A 20122-nucleotide genomic window follows, 5' to 3' on the forward strand; every position below is an offset into this window, starting at 1 on the left:
TTCTAGCTCTAACGTTCTATAACAAATACTTTTAGATGAAAATTTATTTATATTCACGGACTGCTATTCCCTCAGCAATCTTTGCAAATCAATTCAGAAAGCAAGCAGCCATGCTACTGAAAATAAATCACTATTCAAATGAAATCAGATAGCAGAAGGGAGTACAATTATTTACTTAGAAATGTATCTGAGGTTTAGATTTATTTCTTATTGATATACAAGTCCATCAATAAATTTCAAACCTGTGTATTATTAGGCAAATGTACATTTAACTTCCTATTTACATTTTAAAAAGCATCACTAAAACATGAGTTTGGGTATTAGAACAATTTTATCACTGAGAAACCACATTAACTTATTTCCTTGCTGCAGGGCTCCCAGCATTGTTGTGACTGAATATTAAGGGAATCTATGTTGTAATATTACTTCATCCTAGCTATTTACAAAATAAAATGTGATATGCAACATTAATGAGAAAAGGTGAATATAATGAAGAATGCAAAAAAAGCTGACTTTTCAAAAGTTTTCTTGGTAATTGCTTTTTCTTTCCAGCATAGGTTACTGCATGCATATATATATATACCACACACAAACACACACACACACACACACAGTAGTGTTCCAATAAAAATTTAACAATTGGCTCTCCGGGGGGAGGAATGCCTTGATTTGTAGAGTCAGCCAATTTCTATGTCTTAAATCTTACATGGTAGATTTCAAGCTACAATATGAGGTCAAAAAACTCATAGTTGGATGTATACAAGTGGCTCTCATGAGCTGCAAGAGTCAACTCCAGCACATGGCTATTCTATGTCTCCACATGATGCACACAAATACATCAGACACAAATATGTCATATAATATATATCATACATATGATTTCTCAAAATTAAGCCAGGAATATTTTCCTTTAAAATCATGTTGTGAAAGACTGAATCCATAATCATTTTAACTATAAATTGTTTAAGCCAGTCAACTATAGTTTAGAGCATGCGTAGAAGGTAGATAATTTAGTATTGTTACAGGTAGTTGGAATGGTTAAAAAATAGTTTGGTCTTTTCACATGCACATAGAGCCTACATGGCATATTTTATAATTAATCATTAACATATTAAACTAAACAGGCATGCAAAAGAAATTGAGGAATATGCATTTCTAAAAATGAATAAATCAAACAACCACCTGAAAGCAGCAAAACTTTATATCTGAAGCATGAGCAAATGCCAAAAGCAACAATTTATGTACTGATACTTGGTTAATTTATCTTCATGGTGATTAATAGGGTGAATAAATATTTATTGGCATAAGAACATACTGAATCACATACTATATTAAAGTTATAATCCTGTCCTGAATTCTGTCTTTGGAATAGCACCAAGAAACATGCTGAGGGAGAACCTGAGCAGCAATTTTCAAATATTTATCAAGCTACTATTATATGCAAGGCACAACACTCAGGCACTGCATGATATACAAAGGTGAATACATACCATCTTTCTTCTCAGTGAATTTCAATCAATAAGGGTAATAAGACTGTTTAAAATACTAAGGTACTAGTAGGACCCATATGAAGAAAAGATCCTATTCTTTGGGAAGATATGAAAAGTCTTTTGGAACAGATATAAAAAATATTTTGGAACAAGGTGTTATTTAATAAGAGAATACTTATGAATGGGCAGCATTCCAAAAGGTGGGGATCCAGTCAAGTAAGACAATGGTAATACAGGACCCTAGAATGGGTGTAGTATGAAAGGTGGAAAAACGTGGATTACAGAGGGCTATCCATGTCAGGGAGAGGTTACTAGGCTTAAATTATAAGTGATGCAAAGCCATTGGAGGCATTGATCAGTGGAATTATTGCTCAAACCTATAGTTTTGAAATATCAACTTAGGTAGAGACTGAAGTCTGGAAAATTATTTCAGGAAAACTTCAATCATAACGCTGTTAAAGGAAAGGCATGGTAATTAGATGTAAGACATCCAGCAAACAAAATTTTTAGGATGTAGAAAATGACTCAGTCATAAGGTGAGTATGGAGTAAAAATCAATCAAGGGTTTCAGGCTGGGAGGCTAAGAAAATAGAGCTGCCATTAATAGAAATGGGAATGTTGAGAAGAAATTTACTGCTGAGTGGGTGAGTCTAAATAGAGAGGATGTGTTTGATTTTAAACAAATTGAATCTGAATTGGCAGCAATCTTGTGCATTCTGGCCAATATTTTAATTTCTCTATGACTAGTTATATTCATCATTAAATATTGTAGTGGAATTCATTTATTTTCCAGTCATTCCAGAAATAACAAACTGCTCTGTAGACTAGTCTTCAGCTTTATTCACCTTAAATGTATTTCTTGCAAACTTAAAAAGGATTTACTCAGTCAGGACTCAGGTTCATCTATTCAGAGCATGTAGAAATTATTTATGTCAATAGCCTTAGACACTGTTCAGGAAAATTATCCAACACTTGGGATTAGTGCAAAAAATGAGCATGTAACTTTTTAATATCATACTTGAGCATTTTTTTTTTTTTTTTTGCAGTACGCGAGCCTCTCACTGTTGCGGCCTTTCCTGCCGCGGAGCACAGGCTCCGGACGCGCAGGCCCAGCGGCCGTGGCTCACGGGCCCAGCCGCTCCGAGGCATGTGGGATATCTTCCCGGACCGGGGCACGAACCCGCGTCCCCTGCATCCGCGTCCCCTGCATCGGCAGGCAGACTCTCAACCACTGCGCCACCAGGGAAGCCCAATACTTGAGCAATTTTTAACAAGCCCTCTTAAGGGTCATCTGCCTGTTTTGTGGAACATAACTTTTTGGACTTAATATTCGCAATTGATTAGGGTCCAGACGTTTTACAACACTGTAAACTCGTAGAAAGCTGATAAAGTGAAACTGTTGGGTTTTTTTTCTGCCTGGTAGAAAACATAACCACAAAGATAGGTCTGGTTGCCCTGTAGGACATTTACAAGTTTTGATTTAATTTAGTAATCTTATTTCAGTGTTCTTTTTTCCACAGACTATGTAAATCCTAATTTCTCATATCTTCATGGAACTGCTATTCTACCATTTCCCTCATTAATGAGTTAAAAGAAACTTCTTCATGCAATCACTTTATTTTTGCATAAGAATTATGGTTTTAATGATTAAAGAATTAGGCCTTAATAACATACAAACTTTGTTCCTTTACCAAATACTTAAACCTTTCTTCATATGGCAGACCATTCATTAATTAATGATTAATGGATCTCACTTGTACCATTTCTGATCCCATTTTTCCCACTCTGAGCTGTACAGTTTGCATAAAATGAATCATGGGAATAAGAAGACTTTTGTAGAAGTGTTGTGAAAGTATTGAAAAGAGAATTATGAATTTTTATGTCATCACAGATTAGTTGCTGTGGAGACCTGGTTGGGGCCAAGGGGAAAGTGGAGGAGGAGATGAGCAGAAGATGGGGCATTCTGGAGTGGGTGGCATGATTCTGAGCTCTTTGTAAAAGGGAAAAAAGATGAATTCATGATAATTTCAAATAAAGATGACACTCTGCTAAACTTGTCCAGTCCCAGCCTAAGATGCTAGGTCACCCTTCACTGGATCCTGGTATTTCGTCTTCTTAATGATTATAAGAAAATATGTTCTGGCCATTATGGGAATTCTTAAGGTAAGGAGTCTTTCTGCCTTAGCAGGTGGTATCTTGAGGCTGTAGGATTCAGTCTTTGGGTTCTTTAATCAGCAGCAGATGGAACATGCAGGTAAGTTAGAAGCAGCTTCTACAGACCTGTATTGATATGGATGCTAGGCTGAATAAATAGGGTGGGTAGACTACCAACCCCAATGATTCCCTTAACCCTCTTTGAGGAAAGGGAAGACTTGAGATAGAATTGGACATTTCCTCAAATCTAGAGGTGAGAAACGCAGGTCATACAAGAATTGCATCTGTTTGGGCATCAGAGTGGCTGTGGGTACAAACTAAAGAGCAGTTATCAGTGTGAAGAATTGATTAATTCATTCTACCTGTTTCCCGAAGCAAGTTAAAGTGCATGGTAACCTCCATACCACTATGGAGAAGACTATGGAAGTTCCCTAAAAAACTAAATATGGAACTACCATATGACCCAGCAATCCCACTCCTGGGCATAGACCCTGAGAAAACCATAATTCAAAAAGGCACATGCACCCCAATGTTCATTGCAGCACTATTCACAATAGCCAGGACAGGGAAGCAAGCTAAATTCCCATTGACAAATGAATGGATAAAGAAGATGTAGTACATATATACAATGGAATATTACTCAGCCATAAAAAGTAACAAAATAATGCCATCTGCAGCAACATGAACCTAGAGATTGTCATACTGAGTGAAGTAAGTCAGGCAGAGAAAGACAAATATCACATGATATCACTTATATGTGGAATCTTAAAAAAAATGGTGCAAATGAACTTATTTACAAAACAGAAATAGAGTCACAAATGTAGAAAACAAACTTATGGTTACCAGGAGGGAAAGGGAGGGGAGGGATAAATTGGGAGATTGGGATTGATATATATACACACTACTATACATAAAATGGATAACTAACAAGGACCTACTGTATAGCACAGGGAACTCTACTTAAACCTCTATAATAACCAATATGGGAAAAGAATCTAAAAAAGGGTGGATATATGTATATGTATAACTGATTCACTTTGCTATACACCTGAAACTAACACAACATTGTAAATCAACTATACTCCAATAAAAAGTATAAAAAAATAAAGATGGAAATGAAAAAATAAAGTGCATGGGAAAAAATTATACATCAAAGGTAGGACACCAGGTCTACTTTCCTCTAAACTAATAATCTGCAGTCTACATTTTTGCCAGCATGATCTGAGTGTTGTTTAAATCTAAAGATATTCTCTTTCTATTCAAAGCATAAGTCTTAGGAAAAATATACTAGCATTAATAAGTGTAAGTAAGTTACCTCAAATAATTCTAAAGCACATTAGTAAGATCAGTAAAATATGTATATGTACAAATGTGTGTTAGATTCTGTAGATTGCAAACTGAAAGATTTTCTATGCTGACTTTAATTGGATCTCATCTTGGTTAAGGCTTCAACTATGGTTACATCAACCTTGCTAAGAGTGCAAACATTAGAGTGAATGAAGGAAAAGGTTTTGGCTGGAGGGATTCCTGAACTCTACATTGACTTGGTGGTCAAGAGGGCATTATGGTTCTGAATTTTGATGAGGCACAGTTACCCTTTAACCAGCCCATGTTAACATTTCTTTAAGATTCCTTATTACCTTAAAACAAGTTCTGAAAGAACTCTTGTTCTAGGTCATTATAATCAGAATAATCAGAATGAATGCCACACTAAATATCAAAAGGAATAAAACTAAAATCATTTGAGGGAAAAAGAGTCATGTGATATTAGTTCATGTGCTCTATTGGCAATGTTATTGACCGCAATCTCTCCTTAAGGCCAAGAAAAATACACGAGTATTGGTTTATTGGTTATTCACTGAGAGTGAGTACCTGAAGGAGAAGGCTGTCCTTTCACAACGCCATTCTTAGTCTTTTCTTCTGAATTCATGACTTCCTTGTAAATAAGTTCTGTAAGAAACAGTTATTAGTGTTATAAAAGTCAATTTCCTCCTTAACCCAAAGAGGAGATTCATTAGTTACTGACAAGTAATAACATGTTGGTGAGGCTGAGTAAATTACAAACCAAGTGGAATTTCTTTACTCTTCTATTTCTACATTTTCTTGAAATAACACAGAGCCTGGCAAAAGTAAGTGCTCAATAAAGCATTTGACCAAGAAAATGTATGAAGAGTACACGTTACTTGTTTTCTGAATTCTTTGGGAGATTTCTGATGCTTTCTAATTTTATCTCTTATGGATTTTAATGGCTCAGTTTTGAACCTTCATTTGTCTTTTATGTTCACTTCCTAAGAGATACACATATTCTTCTTGTGGCTTTATATTGTTACTTTCTATCAGTTTTCCAACTCTTATTCATCTTTTTGCTAGATTCAAATCTTGGATTTGTAAAACTAAACTTGCATAAAATCCAACATTAAAAAATTATTATATTTATTCCCAAACTTGCATCCATCTCTGGCTTTTTCATTACTAGAATTAAAAATATGTATATCTTCATTACTTTTTACTTTATAGCTTTTAGCTACAAATTATTCTGTGCCATTCATTCGTGCTTTGCAATGGCTTACAATTTATATAATCATCATCCTTTACAGGTATTTCTTCAGTTTTTCAGAATTTAGTCTATGTCCATCCTCCTCAAGTGATATTTATACCCTATCACTTACCTAATCATGAACACCTGAGTGCCTTCTGGTCCTTATTTAGATCAAATCAAGTCTTTTTCTGTCTATCATCCTCATCTTTTTTTTTACTTGATCTACTGTTTATATGTGCTTATTTTTCCATACTCTCCAACATGACCTCTTGAACAGGGGATTCTCTTTACTAACTTTATAACACTTTTTGCTCATTCTTACCGGTTGGTTTCCTCTTATATCTTCATTCTGGTATTTTCCTCAAATTTTTTTTTCTTTTCCAAACTTATAATTATTAATTCTTTCAAGGTTGCTCAAATGTTTCTTCCCTTCAGATCTCCCCTTTATGTTCCTCCTCATAATGACCTAATCATGTGTTATAATCTGCATTTGGCTTTATCATATTTATTCTACTCTGTGGTTATTTATGTTAGTGGAACAATTCTTCTCTACCTTGTCTTACGCTGACTATGACCTTGATCATGCAGTATGTGTTTGAAAAAGTTTTCTTGAAAAAAAAGTTAATTAATGTATTCATTTACTCTTTTCTTACTTTAAAGGAGAATAAGCCACTCAGATACATGAATTTTCATTTAAATTCTTGAGTCCTATAAATCAAGTGAATGAATTCATATATTCACTATCTTTTATTCTATGATGACTAAAACCATCTCAGGCATAATTTTATCCATTTTATGTGATAATTTTATGTATAAACATGGAATGTTTAATTCTGAAATTTTGAATTAAAGTTTGCCCTCCACCATGACAAATATTTTGACAATCAGTACTAATTTTTATAAAGTGTCAGTAATTAATTCCTTTCATTCTTGAGTAAATGCAATACTGTTATTAGTATGAAAAGACAGATGAAGTTTTAGGAGCTTTGAAAATGGTCTAAGAGGATAGCACTTAGAAAATCATCTGTTAGTAAATTGTTTTAAAAGGAAAAGCCTTAAAGATGTTTTCTGAGTTTCAATAATGCAAAAGGTACACTTATTTAAGCAGTAGGGTCACCTTTCCATTCTTCAATGGTGTGTTCTCTTTCATCCAGCTGTTTGTCGTATATCTGGGGTGGGGGCTGCAGAATAAAAACAGACAATAAACCTTCTGTAATAAACTAAAAATAACTAAACTCTTACAATGCATGAGAATATTTTGCTATTCATTGATTTTAGTGGTGATCAGAATCTCATATAAATTGTGGAGTAATTACAGTGGTACATAAGTTAAAATTTCCCCACAAGCTTATGAAGGATTCATTTATATGCCAAATAAGCCAGCAGAATCCAAATCCTGAGAGCTCACTTCCCAAAACCGTCTGATTCAGAACTCAGGTGTAAGCAATTAATATTCAGTCTTTAAAAATCAAACAAGACGCTTGATTACAAGGACCCAGAGGCTATTTCCTCCATTCACTAGCCCTATAATAGAACCCTACTGAAACTATCCCAGACTGATAAGATTTTGTTCCATTTTAGACCCCTGTGAAAAAGACTCTTTGTTTTTTATTATTATTTTTTTTTACATCTTTGAGTATAATTGCTTTACAATGGCGTGTTAGTTTCTGCTTTATAACAAAGTGAATCATTTATACATATACATATGTTCCCATATCTCTTCCCTCTTGCATCTCCCTCCCTCCCACCCTCCCTATCCCACCCCTCCAGACAGTCACAAAGCACGGAGCTGATCTCCCTATGCTATGCGGCTGCTTCCCACTAGCTATCTACCTTACGTTTGGTAGTGTATATATGTCCATGCCTCTCTTTCGCTTTGTCACAGCTTCCCCTTCCCCCTCCCCATATCATCAAGTCCATTCTCTAGTAGGTCTGTGTCTTTATTCCTGTCTTACCCCAGGTTCTTCATGACATTTTTTTTCTTAAATTCCATATATATGTGTTAGCATACGGTATTTGTCAAAGACTCTTTAATACCTCTCAACAGATCGTACTACTAGTCCCCAGTGTAAAGAAATATTTAGATCTAATCAATTTTTTGTGTGTGCAAAGCATCATAAAACATCTTTATACATAGCTGTGTGCCCTATATTTAAATGATTTAAGATATTTTACCCCCTCAGGCAGAAGCAGCTGCCAGTTGTCTAGAGAGATGGGTCACCTTGAACCCCTGAGTGGCCCCTGAGTTAACCCTCTCTAGGAGAAATGATGTGACAGGACCTTTAGTCTAACATTGAATCAGCATTCCTCTTGCTATGAGGAATTTGGACGTGGAAAAAGAGAAATTTTCACAAATCTAGGTGCCTTCCAGGAAGGAAGGTCTCAGATAGATTCCCTGACCTCTTCCTCCCAATGTTTGGACCTAGGGAAATCTATCACAGTGACATAGAGTAGCTCCAACTCAGCTCAAGTAACACGGAAAGAAAAAAATCTCTTGGAAAAATAGAGGTGAGAGAGAAGAAGTTGAGGAGGTATATTGGCTAATAATGGCTTCAGGGCAAAGAAGAGCTACAAAATGTCTGGTGTCATGAGACGGGGTCCCAGAATTCATGCTGTCCAACACTCCAAAGCAGCCATTTTTTTGGTAAGAAACTAACAGTTACTCAATAAAGTGACTCAGGTCTATTAGGACAGCATCCCTCAAAAATGGCTGTCGTAGGAACATTTCAGACAATATCTTCAGAGACAGCTTCTGACTTCTGTGGGAGGTTCTTTGGCCTGGGAGCAGTACCCTAATACCACAATTGTTCTTCTTTACTGCACGCAGAATCTCTGGTAGCCTGAATCACAACAGACATGAATACTCATCCTAGCCCTAATATGCTGGGGCAGCCTCACATACTACAGAAGTAGTTGGATATAAAAATATAAGACTTTGATTAGTCGTGGTAGGGCAATTTAACACAATACTGAATTACTGAGAAACATCTACTGATGAGGCCAGACATTCCTTTAAAACCTGTGATTGCTACTGGGACAGAAGGCTTTAAACCAGCTACTGGGATTCAGATGTGGCTGACTGAGTAGCCTTTACTGAAAGAGCTAAACAGAACAAGACCCCACCCTACCCCATAACACTAGTGAGGACACAGAAACACTGATTATGTAAAGTTAAGGGCACTGGGATGATTGAGCACTGCCCCCAGGACCTGACTGAGGGAGGACCTTCTACCCCAAACTATGAAGAACTTCCCAATTATAGGAATATGATGATTTAATGAATGAATGAGTAAAACAAAGTTATTTTTGAAAATCTGTGAAACTGTCATCTAAGTAAGCTAATGCAAAGCCAAACTCTGGTTATGTAAAGATGCTTCACCAAGTGGTAGGTTTTCTGCTTTGCCTCTTCCTGAGCTTGTATAAAGCTGTGGTCAGGTCCTCATCTAAGTGGGCCTTGTCCAGGTCCCCCGCAGACCAGTGTGCACAGCTCTCAGAGCTCACACCCCACCCAGAGCTCTGTGCATTGTTGGCGCCTCTTCTAACAATAGACTCAGCTCAGGATCCTGTGTGGCTGGCTTCTCCATGCAGTGGACTTTTCCATTCAAGTTTCAAAATTAAACACGGCTCAAGGGTATAGTTTCTGTCAAAGTTCGTAAATGTTATTTTCTCTTTGCAACAGAACTATTTGAGAGAGGTTTTCCTTGGAGCTTTAGCATACAGCTGTTGCTGATGTAGAAAGCACAAAGTAATAGACTCTAACCACAAGCTACAAAGAAAGAAAGCAAAGTACTGAGTCCAAGGTTTCTCCTTTCAATAAACCAATGGGCTGCTTTAAACACACTTGCATTATAGTTATGGTTGAAAGGGGTACATGTTCAGGGTTTGTTTGGGTTGTTTTTTTTTTTTAAAGAGAAGATTCAATCACCTGCAGTGGAAGAGTACTTCACATAAAGATGTCTTCTACATAAGAATATAAAATAGTAATTGACCAATAATCCAAAGAGAGTAATGTCATATTCAAACACATATATATATGTGCTCAGTCAGCAATTGTCACATGCAGTGGTCTATAACACTCTCTGCCCCTCCCCGCTAAAGAGAAGCTAGTGGTCTACTGCTCTGTTGTTCCTTTTCCCCACTTTATTAAACAGAAAGGATTCTCTCTTGCTAGGTAACAGTCTAAATAAAAAAGAAATGAGGAGTGGGTATCATGAGAAGGGCCCCAGAGAGTATTTTAGGAGAGTTTAGTAGATTAGAACAATTTGAGATGTGAGAAAATTAAGGGTGAGAAGAAATTAAGAATAATTTATGGAGAGTTATTAGAGCCTATGATTTGCATGTTTTTGAATATTCTTCGAGACTGGAGATTCCCCTTCTACTATTTTGGAAGATTTGGGCTCTACTTCCCTGATTTAAATTCTTAGAGGAATTTATATGGATTGCATAAACAGTAATGGATTAGATGTGCTTTATGATGGCACTATATATACATATACTATTTGTTTCAATTAAATAAGATAAACACATGGCCAAATACGAGTCACTATGAGTTAGTAAATATTAGAATTAATTAATTTATTTATTAAATTCATTCATTCAATTAAGGTTTGGGGCACCTAGTATATGCTAAGCTATATTAGAAATTGAGATTTCAAAACTGAATAATGTTACTGCTGACCTCAAGGAGCTCACAATTTAGTGGGGTAAGACTTATGCAAAACAGATAATTAATACACAACATGATAAATGAAAGAAATTTGTAGGTGGTATATGGGAGCAGAGTAAAGAAACTGTAACAGAACTATAGCAAAACCTTTTTCTTTTTGGAGTAGGTGACACCTGTACTAGTTCAGTGAGCAAAAGATGTCTTGGATATTGACAAGATAAAAAGGGAGAGAGAAGAAGATGACTCTAGGCCACAGAAGCTAGAGAACAGAATGGTGGTGGTGGTTGTAGTTGTGGTGGTGGTGAGGTTGGTGGTGGTATTGGAGGGAGGTGTGCTTCTCTGCTCCAGTGCACGCACGTGCAAAGAGAACTGGAACCAGTTCTGTTATTATGAATTATAACTTATGTGGTCAGAAGTGACAAGAGATAAGAGCCGTGAATAGAGAAGTAGATGGGTCAGGGAAAGGCTGGATCAAGGATGGATTTGGTTACCATGACTGGAATGAAGACTTCTTCATAATGGGGGAGAAACCACTGAAGAATGCAATAGAATGGTATGGCCAAATTTACAGCTGGATTGAAGAAAAACACAAACTGAATTCAGAGAGAAGAGTCAGGGAGCTGCTGGATGATCTAGAAAAAAATAAAAAGGTCTGACTGGGGTAGGGAAGGTAAAAATGGGTAGAAAATATGGATTCAAGAATACTTAATAAATATTAATAAATAAAATTGGTAGAATTTTGTTTTTGATTGAATGTGATGATGGGAAAGAAGAATGACTCCCAGATTTCTAAGCTGAATAGCTGGACAATGGCAATACTAGTGGAGCCAACTAAAAATATAGAATGGATAAAAGGAAATGAGCCTAAGTGCTATGTTGGCAGAGATGTCTATTTGATAATCAAATATATGATCTGATGTTCACAGGAATGCTGTTGGCTAGAGATGTGTAGATTTGAGACTATCAGCAAGAGGTGTTTGTTGAAATCATGGCAGTGGATGAGGTCATCCATGGAGAGTATGCAGGTAGGAAGAGTATAGGGCCGAAGTGGACCCCTAACAGACACCAGAGTTTAAAGGTTGACCAGAGGAAGATAAGTCAAAGAAGGAGGATGAGGGGGAGGAGAAAGGAACATTTACAGAAATCATGGAGAATGAGAATATTACAATGTTATAGAAGTGATCAGAGTTTCAAAAAGAGGAACTGGAAGTTTCTTGGAAATGAAACAAATAAAGCTTTTGGCTTTCAAGGCACCAGAAAGGCATGATAGAAAACATGCTTCTGAAATCCACAAAGGTTTCCAAACCTCAGAATTGCCACCACACCCAGAAAGATCTAGGTCAGCTTTTGGTGGGGGACATCAATATGAGCTAGCACCTAAAACACTGGAACAATACAGAAGAAATATCTTCAATGCTAACATGGATATGGGATATGAATAAAAAAATAAACAAAAAGGAACTGCAGAACAGATTGTGACACTGAAAAATAAAAGGTAGTTATATGCTCTTAGATCTGCTCTCCCAACTATCTTTGAGGGCTTGATAAATGAAGAACACTTTTCTCCAATTAAGGGAGGCCACTTTTTTTTTAGAGAAGATACTATATGCTAGGCTCTTTATATATACCCTTATAAACCTCAAGTCAGGAAACTAAGATTCAAAGAAATTTTTAAAAAATATCTTGAAGTCACATAGCTAATTAATGATAGAAATTTGACTAAAAGTTTAATTTAATTTAAAGAATTTAAAGAATAATTCAGAGCAAATAGTAATTGAGTTGAATCTAAAGTAAGGGATAATGAAACAGTATCTAAACAATATTTAAATCAAAATCTTTATAAAACAAGAAATAGAAAAATAAGCAAATAGGGTGACTGTATGTCTAAATTTGCCCAAAACAGTCCCAGTTTGTACTTGCTGTCCTTGCAGTTATTAATAGCTCTCAGCTCCTTCACTCTTATAAGTGTTGGGATGATAATTATGTGAGCATCCTATATGGCAATGTTGAAACATGCATATTAGGGATCTAAGTTATATGGCAATGGGAGGATGGAGAAAACAACTGAATTGCAGCATTTTTCTACCACTGAAGTCTCAACAATTGCAGCTGTATCCTTTCCTGCTCTAGGACATCATGTTAGCATTTACTTCCATTTTCTCCACTTTTAGGAATGTAAAACTCAGATAAAAAATATGGCTCTTGCCAAAAAAATACATAAAAGAGTACAGTTCTACATAAGAAAATTAGGATTGAGGAATATGGATTTTTGGGGGCATTCTCTTGAGTTCTTACTGCTGGACTTGATTTCTTGATGAAAAGATCTTTTTAATCAGTACCTATTCAAATTCCTAATTGATTCTCCCAAGGTGGAAGTTGCTCTCTCGTGACTTCATTTTATATCATATATTTAAGTGATACTTCTTTACTAAGTAAAATGTATGAATTTATTCTTTCCTTAATCTTCAAGATAATCCTGTTTTCAACAACATCATAGAATGTTAGTGGTGGAAGAGAGCTGAGAGATTATCTAGTGCCACCCTTGTTCAATTTGCAAATGAGAATATGAAAACTCAGAGATCATTAGGTGATTTGTCCATGGTCATAGAGTTAATTAGTGGCAGACTTAGGGATAAAATGAATGATTTCTTATAAGAAAAGATGGAATGAAGGAATTCTTAGGGTTAAAGACGTGCTAAACTGAATAATTCAACACTCACAAAAGATTTTCATTAATGACAAATTTGAGCCTACCACTCTGATTTCTGCTCCAATTTTCTGTCAGTCTACACATGTAGCTAGACTTGGCAATTATCACCCAAGCAGTCAACACATATTCTGAAATGCTTTTTGTTAAAATATTTTGGACAACATCAGGACCTCTACACATATGAAAGAGATGAGAACCAGATATGAAAAATCTAAATTGTACATAGTTGTTCCTTTTATTCATCTTTGAGCCCTGAATTAACATTTTTTCCATATCAGTCATGTTCTGACCATATGATAATCATCAAGATGTTGATGTTTGTTTTCTGCTTCTTTTATCCTAATTAAGCATACAATATGGTTTTGTTCTACTTTTTCTCTGCGTGTGTTTGCAGTCTTGTTGAAAATGCCAATGAAAGCTTTAAATAGCATTGTCTTTCTGTTTGTGCATTCTCTATTAATTCAGCAGCTGGATCAAAGAAAATGATATTATGTCCTATTGAAACACGCTTTGTTTTTTCTTATTAACCTTTGCAATTTGAGGATTGCCAAAAGATGTGTGATTCAACCAAGGCTTCAACCAAGAAGACTGAATTTTAGTACAAAGTTAAATCACAAAATCTGTTTAAGGAAACGTGCAAAATTCAATTTTAAATTTCCCTGACCCTACATATATAGAATAAGTTCTCCAAAAGTATTTAAAATTTCTGATGAATAGAACATCTTAAAATTTTAACCTCCTGATTGGAAAATAAACATTTATATAGAATTATTTTTTATATAACACTAAATATGTTTGTTTGCCTCTTTCTTTTTTTCTTTCTTTCTTTCTCTCTTTATTTGGCTAATGACACCATTTAGTATGTTCTACTTTTTTCTAAAACTTTATATTCTCTGTAGTACCAAGAACAGTTCATTATCCACAATGAGGTTCAATGTTCACTTAACAGTCTTACCAACAATCTGCCAAGTTAATAAAAGTATAATAGCAATACACACAATCATCAAAATAATTGATTAAAAATAGTTATTTTTCAGTGTTACAATGTTTCTCTATTTTGTGACCTTACTATGCAGTAAACAATGACTTGGTTTCCAATCACCAAAAATTTAATTGCCTCTAAAAGTAGACAAAGAGAAACTTGTAATACACATCAGTTGATTTTTTAAAATTGTTTACACAGGTTTTAGGAAGTATGTCTGTGCTCTTGAATAGAAATTAAACTATCTAATACTACAGATGAAGCAAATGCCCTTTAAAAGTCTGATGAGTTGAAAGTACTCCACAATAGGGGGATAAAAGGTTAATAAAATCTGTCTCTGGAAACTATCTGATTAATTCTTCTTCTTTTTTTAAGTTATCTTGCATTGGGTCCCCAAGGAGGGCCCAAGAAGGGGATTCACGTGCAGGTGATCATTCGAAGAAGTGCTCTTGGGGGCATCCTGTAAGGGAGGGAAGGAGGACGGACAGGGAAACATGAATGACACTACAATTAATGACCTTAACGAGAACTGTTTCGGTGCAGAAGTCAGACTGATCTGTGTGAAAGAGGAAGTGTGAGGTAAGAAATATGACATAATGACAATTTATGAGACTTAGGACTACTTATGAGACTGGGTAACACCACTGAGAAGTATTTTGCAGGGGGTGGTGAAGAACTGAGAAGCTTTGGCAATTTGGATTTGAAGGGGACTGGGAGGCGTGTAGAATGACTCCTAGGGATTTGGTTCAATCACCTGGGAAAGTAATGCCATGGATTGAAAGGTATGATGTGGGGGGGAGAAGGAGTCGGTTTTGGGTGACAGGGGATATGAGTCCAGTTCAAAATTCAACATGTTAATTTTGAGATACCAATCTAAATGTTAGTTATTGTTAGATTTATGGATCTGGAACTCAGGACGGCCGTATGTAACAATGCATAGATTTGAAAGTCATTTGTAGTAATTAAAGTTAAGGGTTGGTCAAAGATACCAAAAATTCCCATGGAAAAAAGAAAATAGGGCTATAGGAGAGGACTCCTGGGATCCCCAATTCTAAGGGAGGAGAAAACAACTCAGACAGCACTGCTGACTGGAGAACAGGAGTGCGGTCACCACAGTAATCAGTGGGAAATGTATCAGAAAGGAGGACATTTTCAGCCTATTCAAATGGCAAACATGCACAAGATGCCAATATTCTTTGGACTTGGGCCTTAGGAGGGCACTGGTGATCTTAGAGAAAGCAATTTCAAGGCTTGAGAAATGAATTAGAGTAATTGTGAGTAAACAAAGTCTAATTCTTTACAGAAACCTGGCTATAAAGATGGAAGGTACTTCCATTGCTAATAGTGTAGTAAAAAAAAAAAAAAATAACAACTTTGATTCTTCTTTAAAATGAAGGCAGCTAGAGCATGTTTATCTGTATAATCACCAGTGGAAACCGAAAGATAGGACACACACAGGAAAAGAAGAGACCCACAAGCAGAAAAGAAAGACCATATGTAAAAAACAACTGTATCCTGGGTTTTTCTGGACTTTGTGTAACCGATTCTATTACAGCTTTATCACTTTCATCCTTGACATCTTCAGAATCTTAGTACCATACATACAAATTTGATTTTCATATATTATCTCATTTAGTCCATATAACAACCCTCCTCTTCTAGGCATACAACTGAAGTACAAAGAAATGACACAACCTATCAGTAAGTGGCACAGACAGCATTTAAACCCAAATCTATCTGAATGTAAAATCCATGTTTTTTGCATTTTTCCACCCAACTATAGCTTATAATATAGTTCACGGTAATTTAACCTGTTGAAATAAGTACATTTAAAAGTCTTCTTAACCAACCAAAGCAACAGAGAACAACAGGGAAAAAAGTCAATGCTGTCTCTAGCTGGAGGAACCCTCACAATGCTATTAATTAGTATTACGGATATAAATTTCAAAGTCCACTCAATAGAAAGGCCAGTGTGTGCACTGTATTGTGATGCTGCCACCTTGTGGTTGGAAAAAAGACAAACATTAAGTATGAGTTCATCACTTTAATCAAATTACTCTCACCCATGGGTTCTCCACTTTGGTTGCATGTTGAAATCATCTGGAAGTTTTAAAAATGCTGATGCCTGAATCCCAGCCCCAGAGATTTTTATTTACTTGGCCTGGAGTGAGATCTGGGCACCAGGATATTTTAAAACTCCCCAGGTAATTCTAATGTGCAGCCAAGATTACGACCTCTGTTCTAACTCCTATACAGTAATCAAAGCAAGTTTTGTCATTTGCCTAAGTATGCTTCATGTGTATAGATGAAAGAGAAAATATTCAAGAGAAAGTAAATGATTTCCTCTCAGTCTTCAATGATATCTACTTCTTGGGAGAAAAAAAATGTTTTGTAAACAGAAATCATCATGTGCTATGGTTTTGAAGAACAGGAACAGAGAGATTTGTGGATTATAATCAAAGTGGACACCAGATTTGTATCTCTTAATCAGATTCAGCCTTTGTCAAAAGAGAGAGAGGAGAACTCTGAGTTTCTTGAATAAGTCACAGAACTCCTCACAGGAACAATGGAAAGAGCTCGGAACTCAGAGCACCCTTGACTCTGATACTAAGAAGACAAGTGACCTTGGGCAAGTCACTTAATTCGCAATGAGTCTTAATTATCTGGAAAAAGTTTCACGTGCTGCTTTATTCCAGAGGAAACTAATTTCAAATGTATAACAGGTAATTCAACACACCTCTCTTGAGAACTTGCAATGTGCAAAACATTGTACTATACTTTGTTACATTTGGAAAGCACTAATGTTGTTTGGAGACCACAGCACTAAGTGACCAGAGGAAATTTTAAAAGCTAGTAATGCAAATTGTAATTATAATGTAAACTGAATGTAATTTAAAAACTTAATTTAATAATTTAATAATGTTCCAATAGCTTAGCAAGGAAGTTAAATTCAGTTTTCTCTATTTTTCTCTTCTATTCTACAGCTTTCTCAGATATTAGATCACAAATTTATTAGCTTTATACCATTAAAAGTTTAATCATTACTTGAAAATGGAAATTCTCTTTACTGTTCTTTGGAAGTTAAATTTTTCTATGGTTCTCTAATTGAAAAGGCTAAGTAATTGCACCATCAATCACCCAGTGTCCAAGTCATAAATCTTTTTTTCATTCATTCATTTAACATATATTTATTAACCAACTACTATATGCTATGTAATCCTTGAATCCTACCACCATACACCTTAAATCTAACCATTTATAAGTCATGTTGATTGCTAGCTTCTAAAAGTCTCTTAAATCTTTTGCCCATGTCTATTCTCAGGCCACCATCAGTTCTAACCTATGTTACTACAGATTTATCCCCCTGCCTTCCATCTTCCTTTTCTCTACTCCAGTCTCACTTTGCATATAGAGTGATCTTTCAGAAGTTCAAATCAGATAATGCTGTTGTTCTGCTTGCTAGGTTTTTTTTATTTTTAATTGAAGTATAGTTGATTTACAATATGATATTATTTTCAGGTGTACAACATAGTGATTCATAATTTTTATAGATTATACTTCATTTAGAGTTATTATAAAATATTGGCTATATTCCCTGTGCTGTACAATATATCCTTATATTATTTACTGTATATATAGTAGTTATGAATGGCTTCCCTTCACCCTTAGGATAGAGTGCATGCTCCATCATGTTTTCCTTCCTTATCTGGTCCCTGTTTGCCAGCCCCAATTTCTCCTTACCCTTCTCCATTGAGTAACCCCCAAAGATCTGCAGCTCTCCCAACCTTCTCTTGACTCTGAGTTTTTTAGCTCTCTCTCTTTTTTTAAAAATCTATTTATTTTATTTATTTATTTTTGGTTGTGTTGGGTCTTTGTTGTTGCACGTGGGCTTTCTCTAGTTGCGATGAGCAGGGGCTACTCTTCGTTGCGGGCTTCTCATTGTAGTGGCTTCTCTTGTTGCAGAGCACAGGCTCTAGGCACCCGGGCTTCAGGAGTTGTGGCTCGCAGGCTCTAGAGCGCAGGCTCAGTTGTTGTGGCGCATGGGCTTAGTTGTTCTGTGGCATGTGGGATCTCCCAGACCAGGGCTCGAACCTGTGTCCCCTGCATTGGCAGGCGGATTCTTAACCACTGTGCCACCAGGGAAGCCCAACTCTGAGTTTTTTGCACAACACTTTCTTCTGCCTTTTTTTCTTCATTTGGATAATTCCTGCTGTATCTTTCATTTTCTTTTTAGATATTAATCCCTCCAAGGAGCCTGCTCTAATTCACATTACTGAGTTGAGTTTTTTCTATGTGCTTCAATAAGCTTAAAATTTGGACTACTTATCACTCAACATTTACTGGTTTTACTTCTCACAAGATTGTGGGGACAAAGTCTTGAGGACAAATATTGTATCTTCATTCACCAGAGCCTAACACTCCACATAGCATACAATAAATATTCAACAAGCCTTCTTTGAGAAGATAACGTCTGAGCAAATAGTTAAATGAAATAATGGAGGGAGCCATGTGGATTTATATCTTTATGATTTAAAAAAAAATCTGCTGTAAGTCTCTTCAGATTTCCCTGGAAATAAAACAAACAGACAAGGGATGCCGCTATTTCTTATCAATATGTGTATAACTGGTAGTACACATCTGGACTACATTTAAATGTTCCATTACATACCCAGTCCTTATATTTCACCAAATCATCTAAGTCAGATTCTGTGCCAAATACCAAAATTCTGTCTACATCTCATTCTCCACTATCAAACAACAACAAAATTTCACCATTTTTAGGAAACATAATCATCATGAACCAGGTAACCATTCTGGGTTGGAGGGAGATGGAAGGATCTTGATTCTTCTTTTGCTTCCACCTTCAAATATTGTGCAATAAATTCGGTAAAGAGAGCATTAGAGAACAAGTTGTTTTATTTGAATTACTTAAAGAATCAGTAATTAATGCTCTCTAAGACTGTTGTGAATTACTAGCCACCTCTTTTATATTATCTGTTACTGGCATTGAAACCAAATTCTCAACCAAACTGTCAACCACTTATTTTATCTTTTGCGGCAAAGGTGACTTGCGACCAATTTAGCTTACGACAAAGATACCAAACAGATGCACTCAGTAGGTAAAGCAGAATTTCTGCTCTCAAGGAATATTAAAGCAGTGGAGTCAGGGAGATAGACCTAAAAATGGATTATTTCAGCATAATATGTGATATGATGATTGCATGTGGAAGGTTCTAAAGAAAAAAATGTTAACCTAAAACTCTGAGAAGCAACATATTTTATTGCAAGACTTTCCATGGCAAAAGGCCATATTACCCTCAATCATACATTATAGGACAAGAATAAGCTAAAAAAGAGCTAGAAAAACGTTCTGGGTGAAAAGTTAGCACAGCTAACACAAATATTGCTGAGTCAGCCTGTTAAGACCATGTGCCATTTGCACCTCTGCCCTACAGTCACAAAGCTGAAGCAAAAGGAGCAGGGGAATAAAAAGACCTTCAGCACTCCTATATCAGTCACATGACTCAATAACAATTCACATGAGACATTAACCAGAGGAGATCATACTCCTCTAGTTAAT

The 20122-nt window shown here is 35.9% G+C and overlaps 1 protein-coding gene across 5 annotated transcripts in view; it reads right to left on the bottom strand.

Moving 5' to 3' along the window:
- Positions 1-20122, bottom strand: part of MAPK10 (mitogen-activated protein kinase 10) — a 619297-nt gene that overhangs the window by 7386 nt on the left and 591789 nt on the right. For all 5 annotated transcript variants that reach the window (XM_032633624.1, XM_032633626.1, XM_032633622.1 and 2 more), the window contains 2 exons: positions 7301-7364; positions 5517-5594 (listed from right to left, as the gene is read on the bottom strand). In XM_032633624.1, coding sequence (XP_032489515.1) covers positions 5517-5594; positions 7301-7364 — 142 coding nt within the window. The remainder of the gene's footprint in view (positions 1-5516; positions 5595-7300; positions 7365-20122) is intronic.

Source organism: Phocoena sinus, chromosome 5, assembly GCF_008692025.1.
Source record: "Phocoena sinus isolate mPhoSin1 chromosome 5, mPhoSin1.pri, whole genome shotgun sequence".
Lineage (NCBI taxonomy): Eukaryota > Metazoa > Chordata > Mammalia > Artiodactyla > Phocoenidae > Phocoena > Phocoena sinus.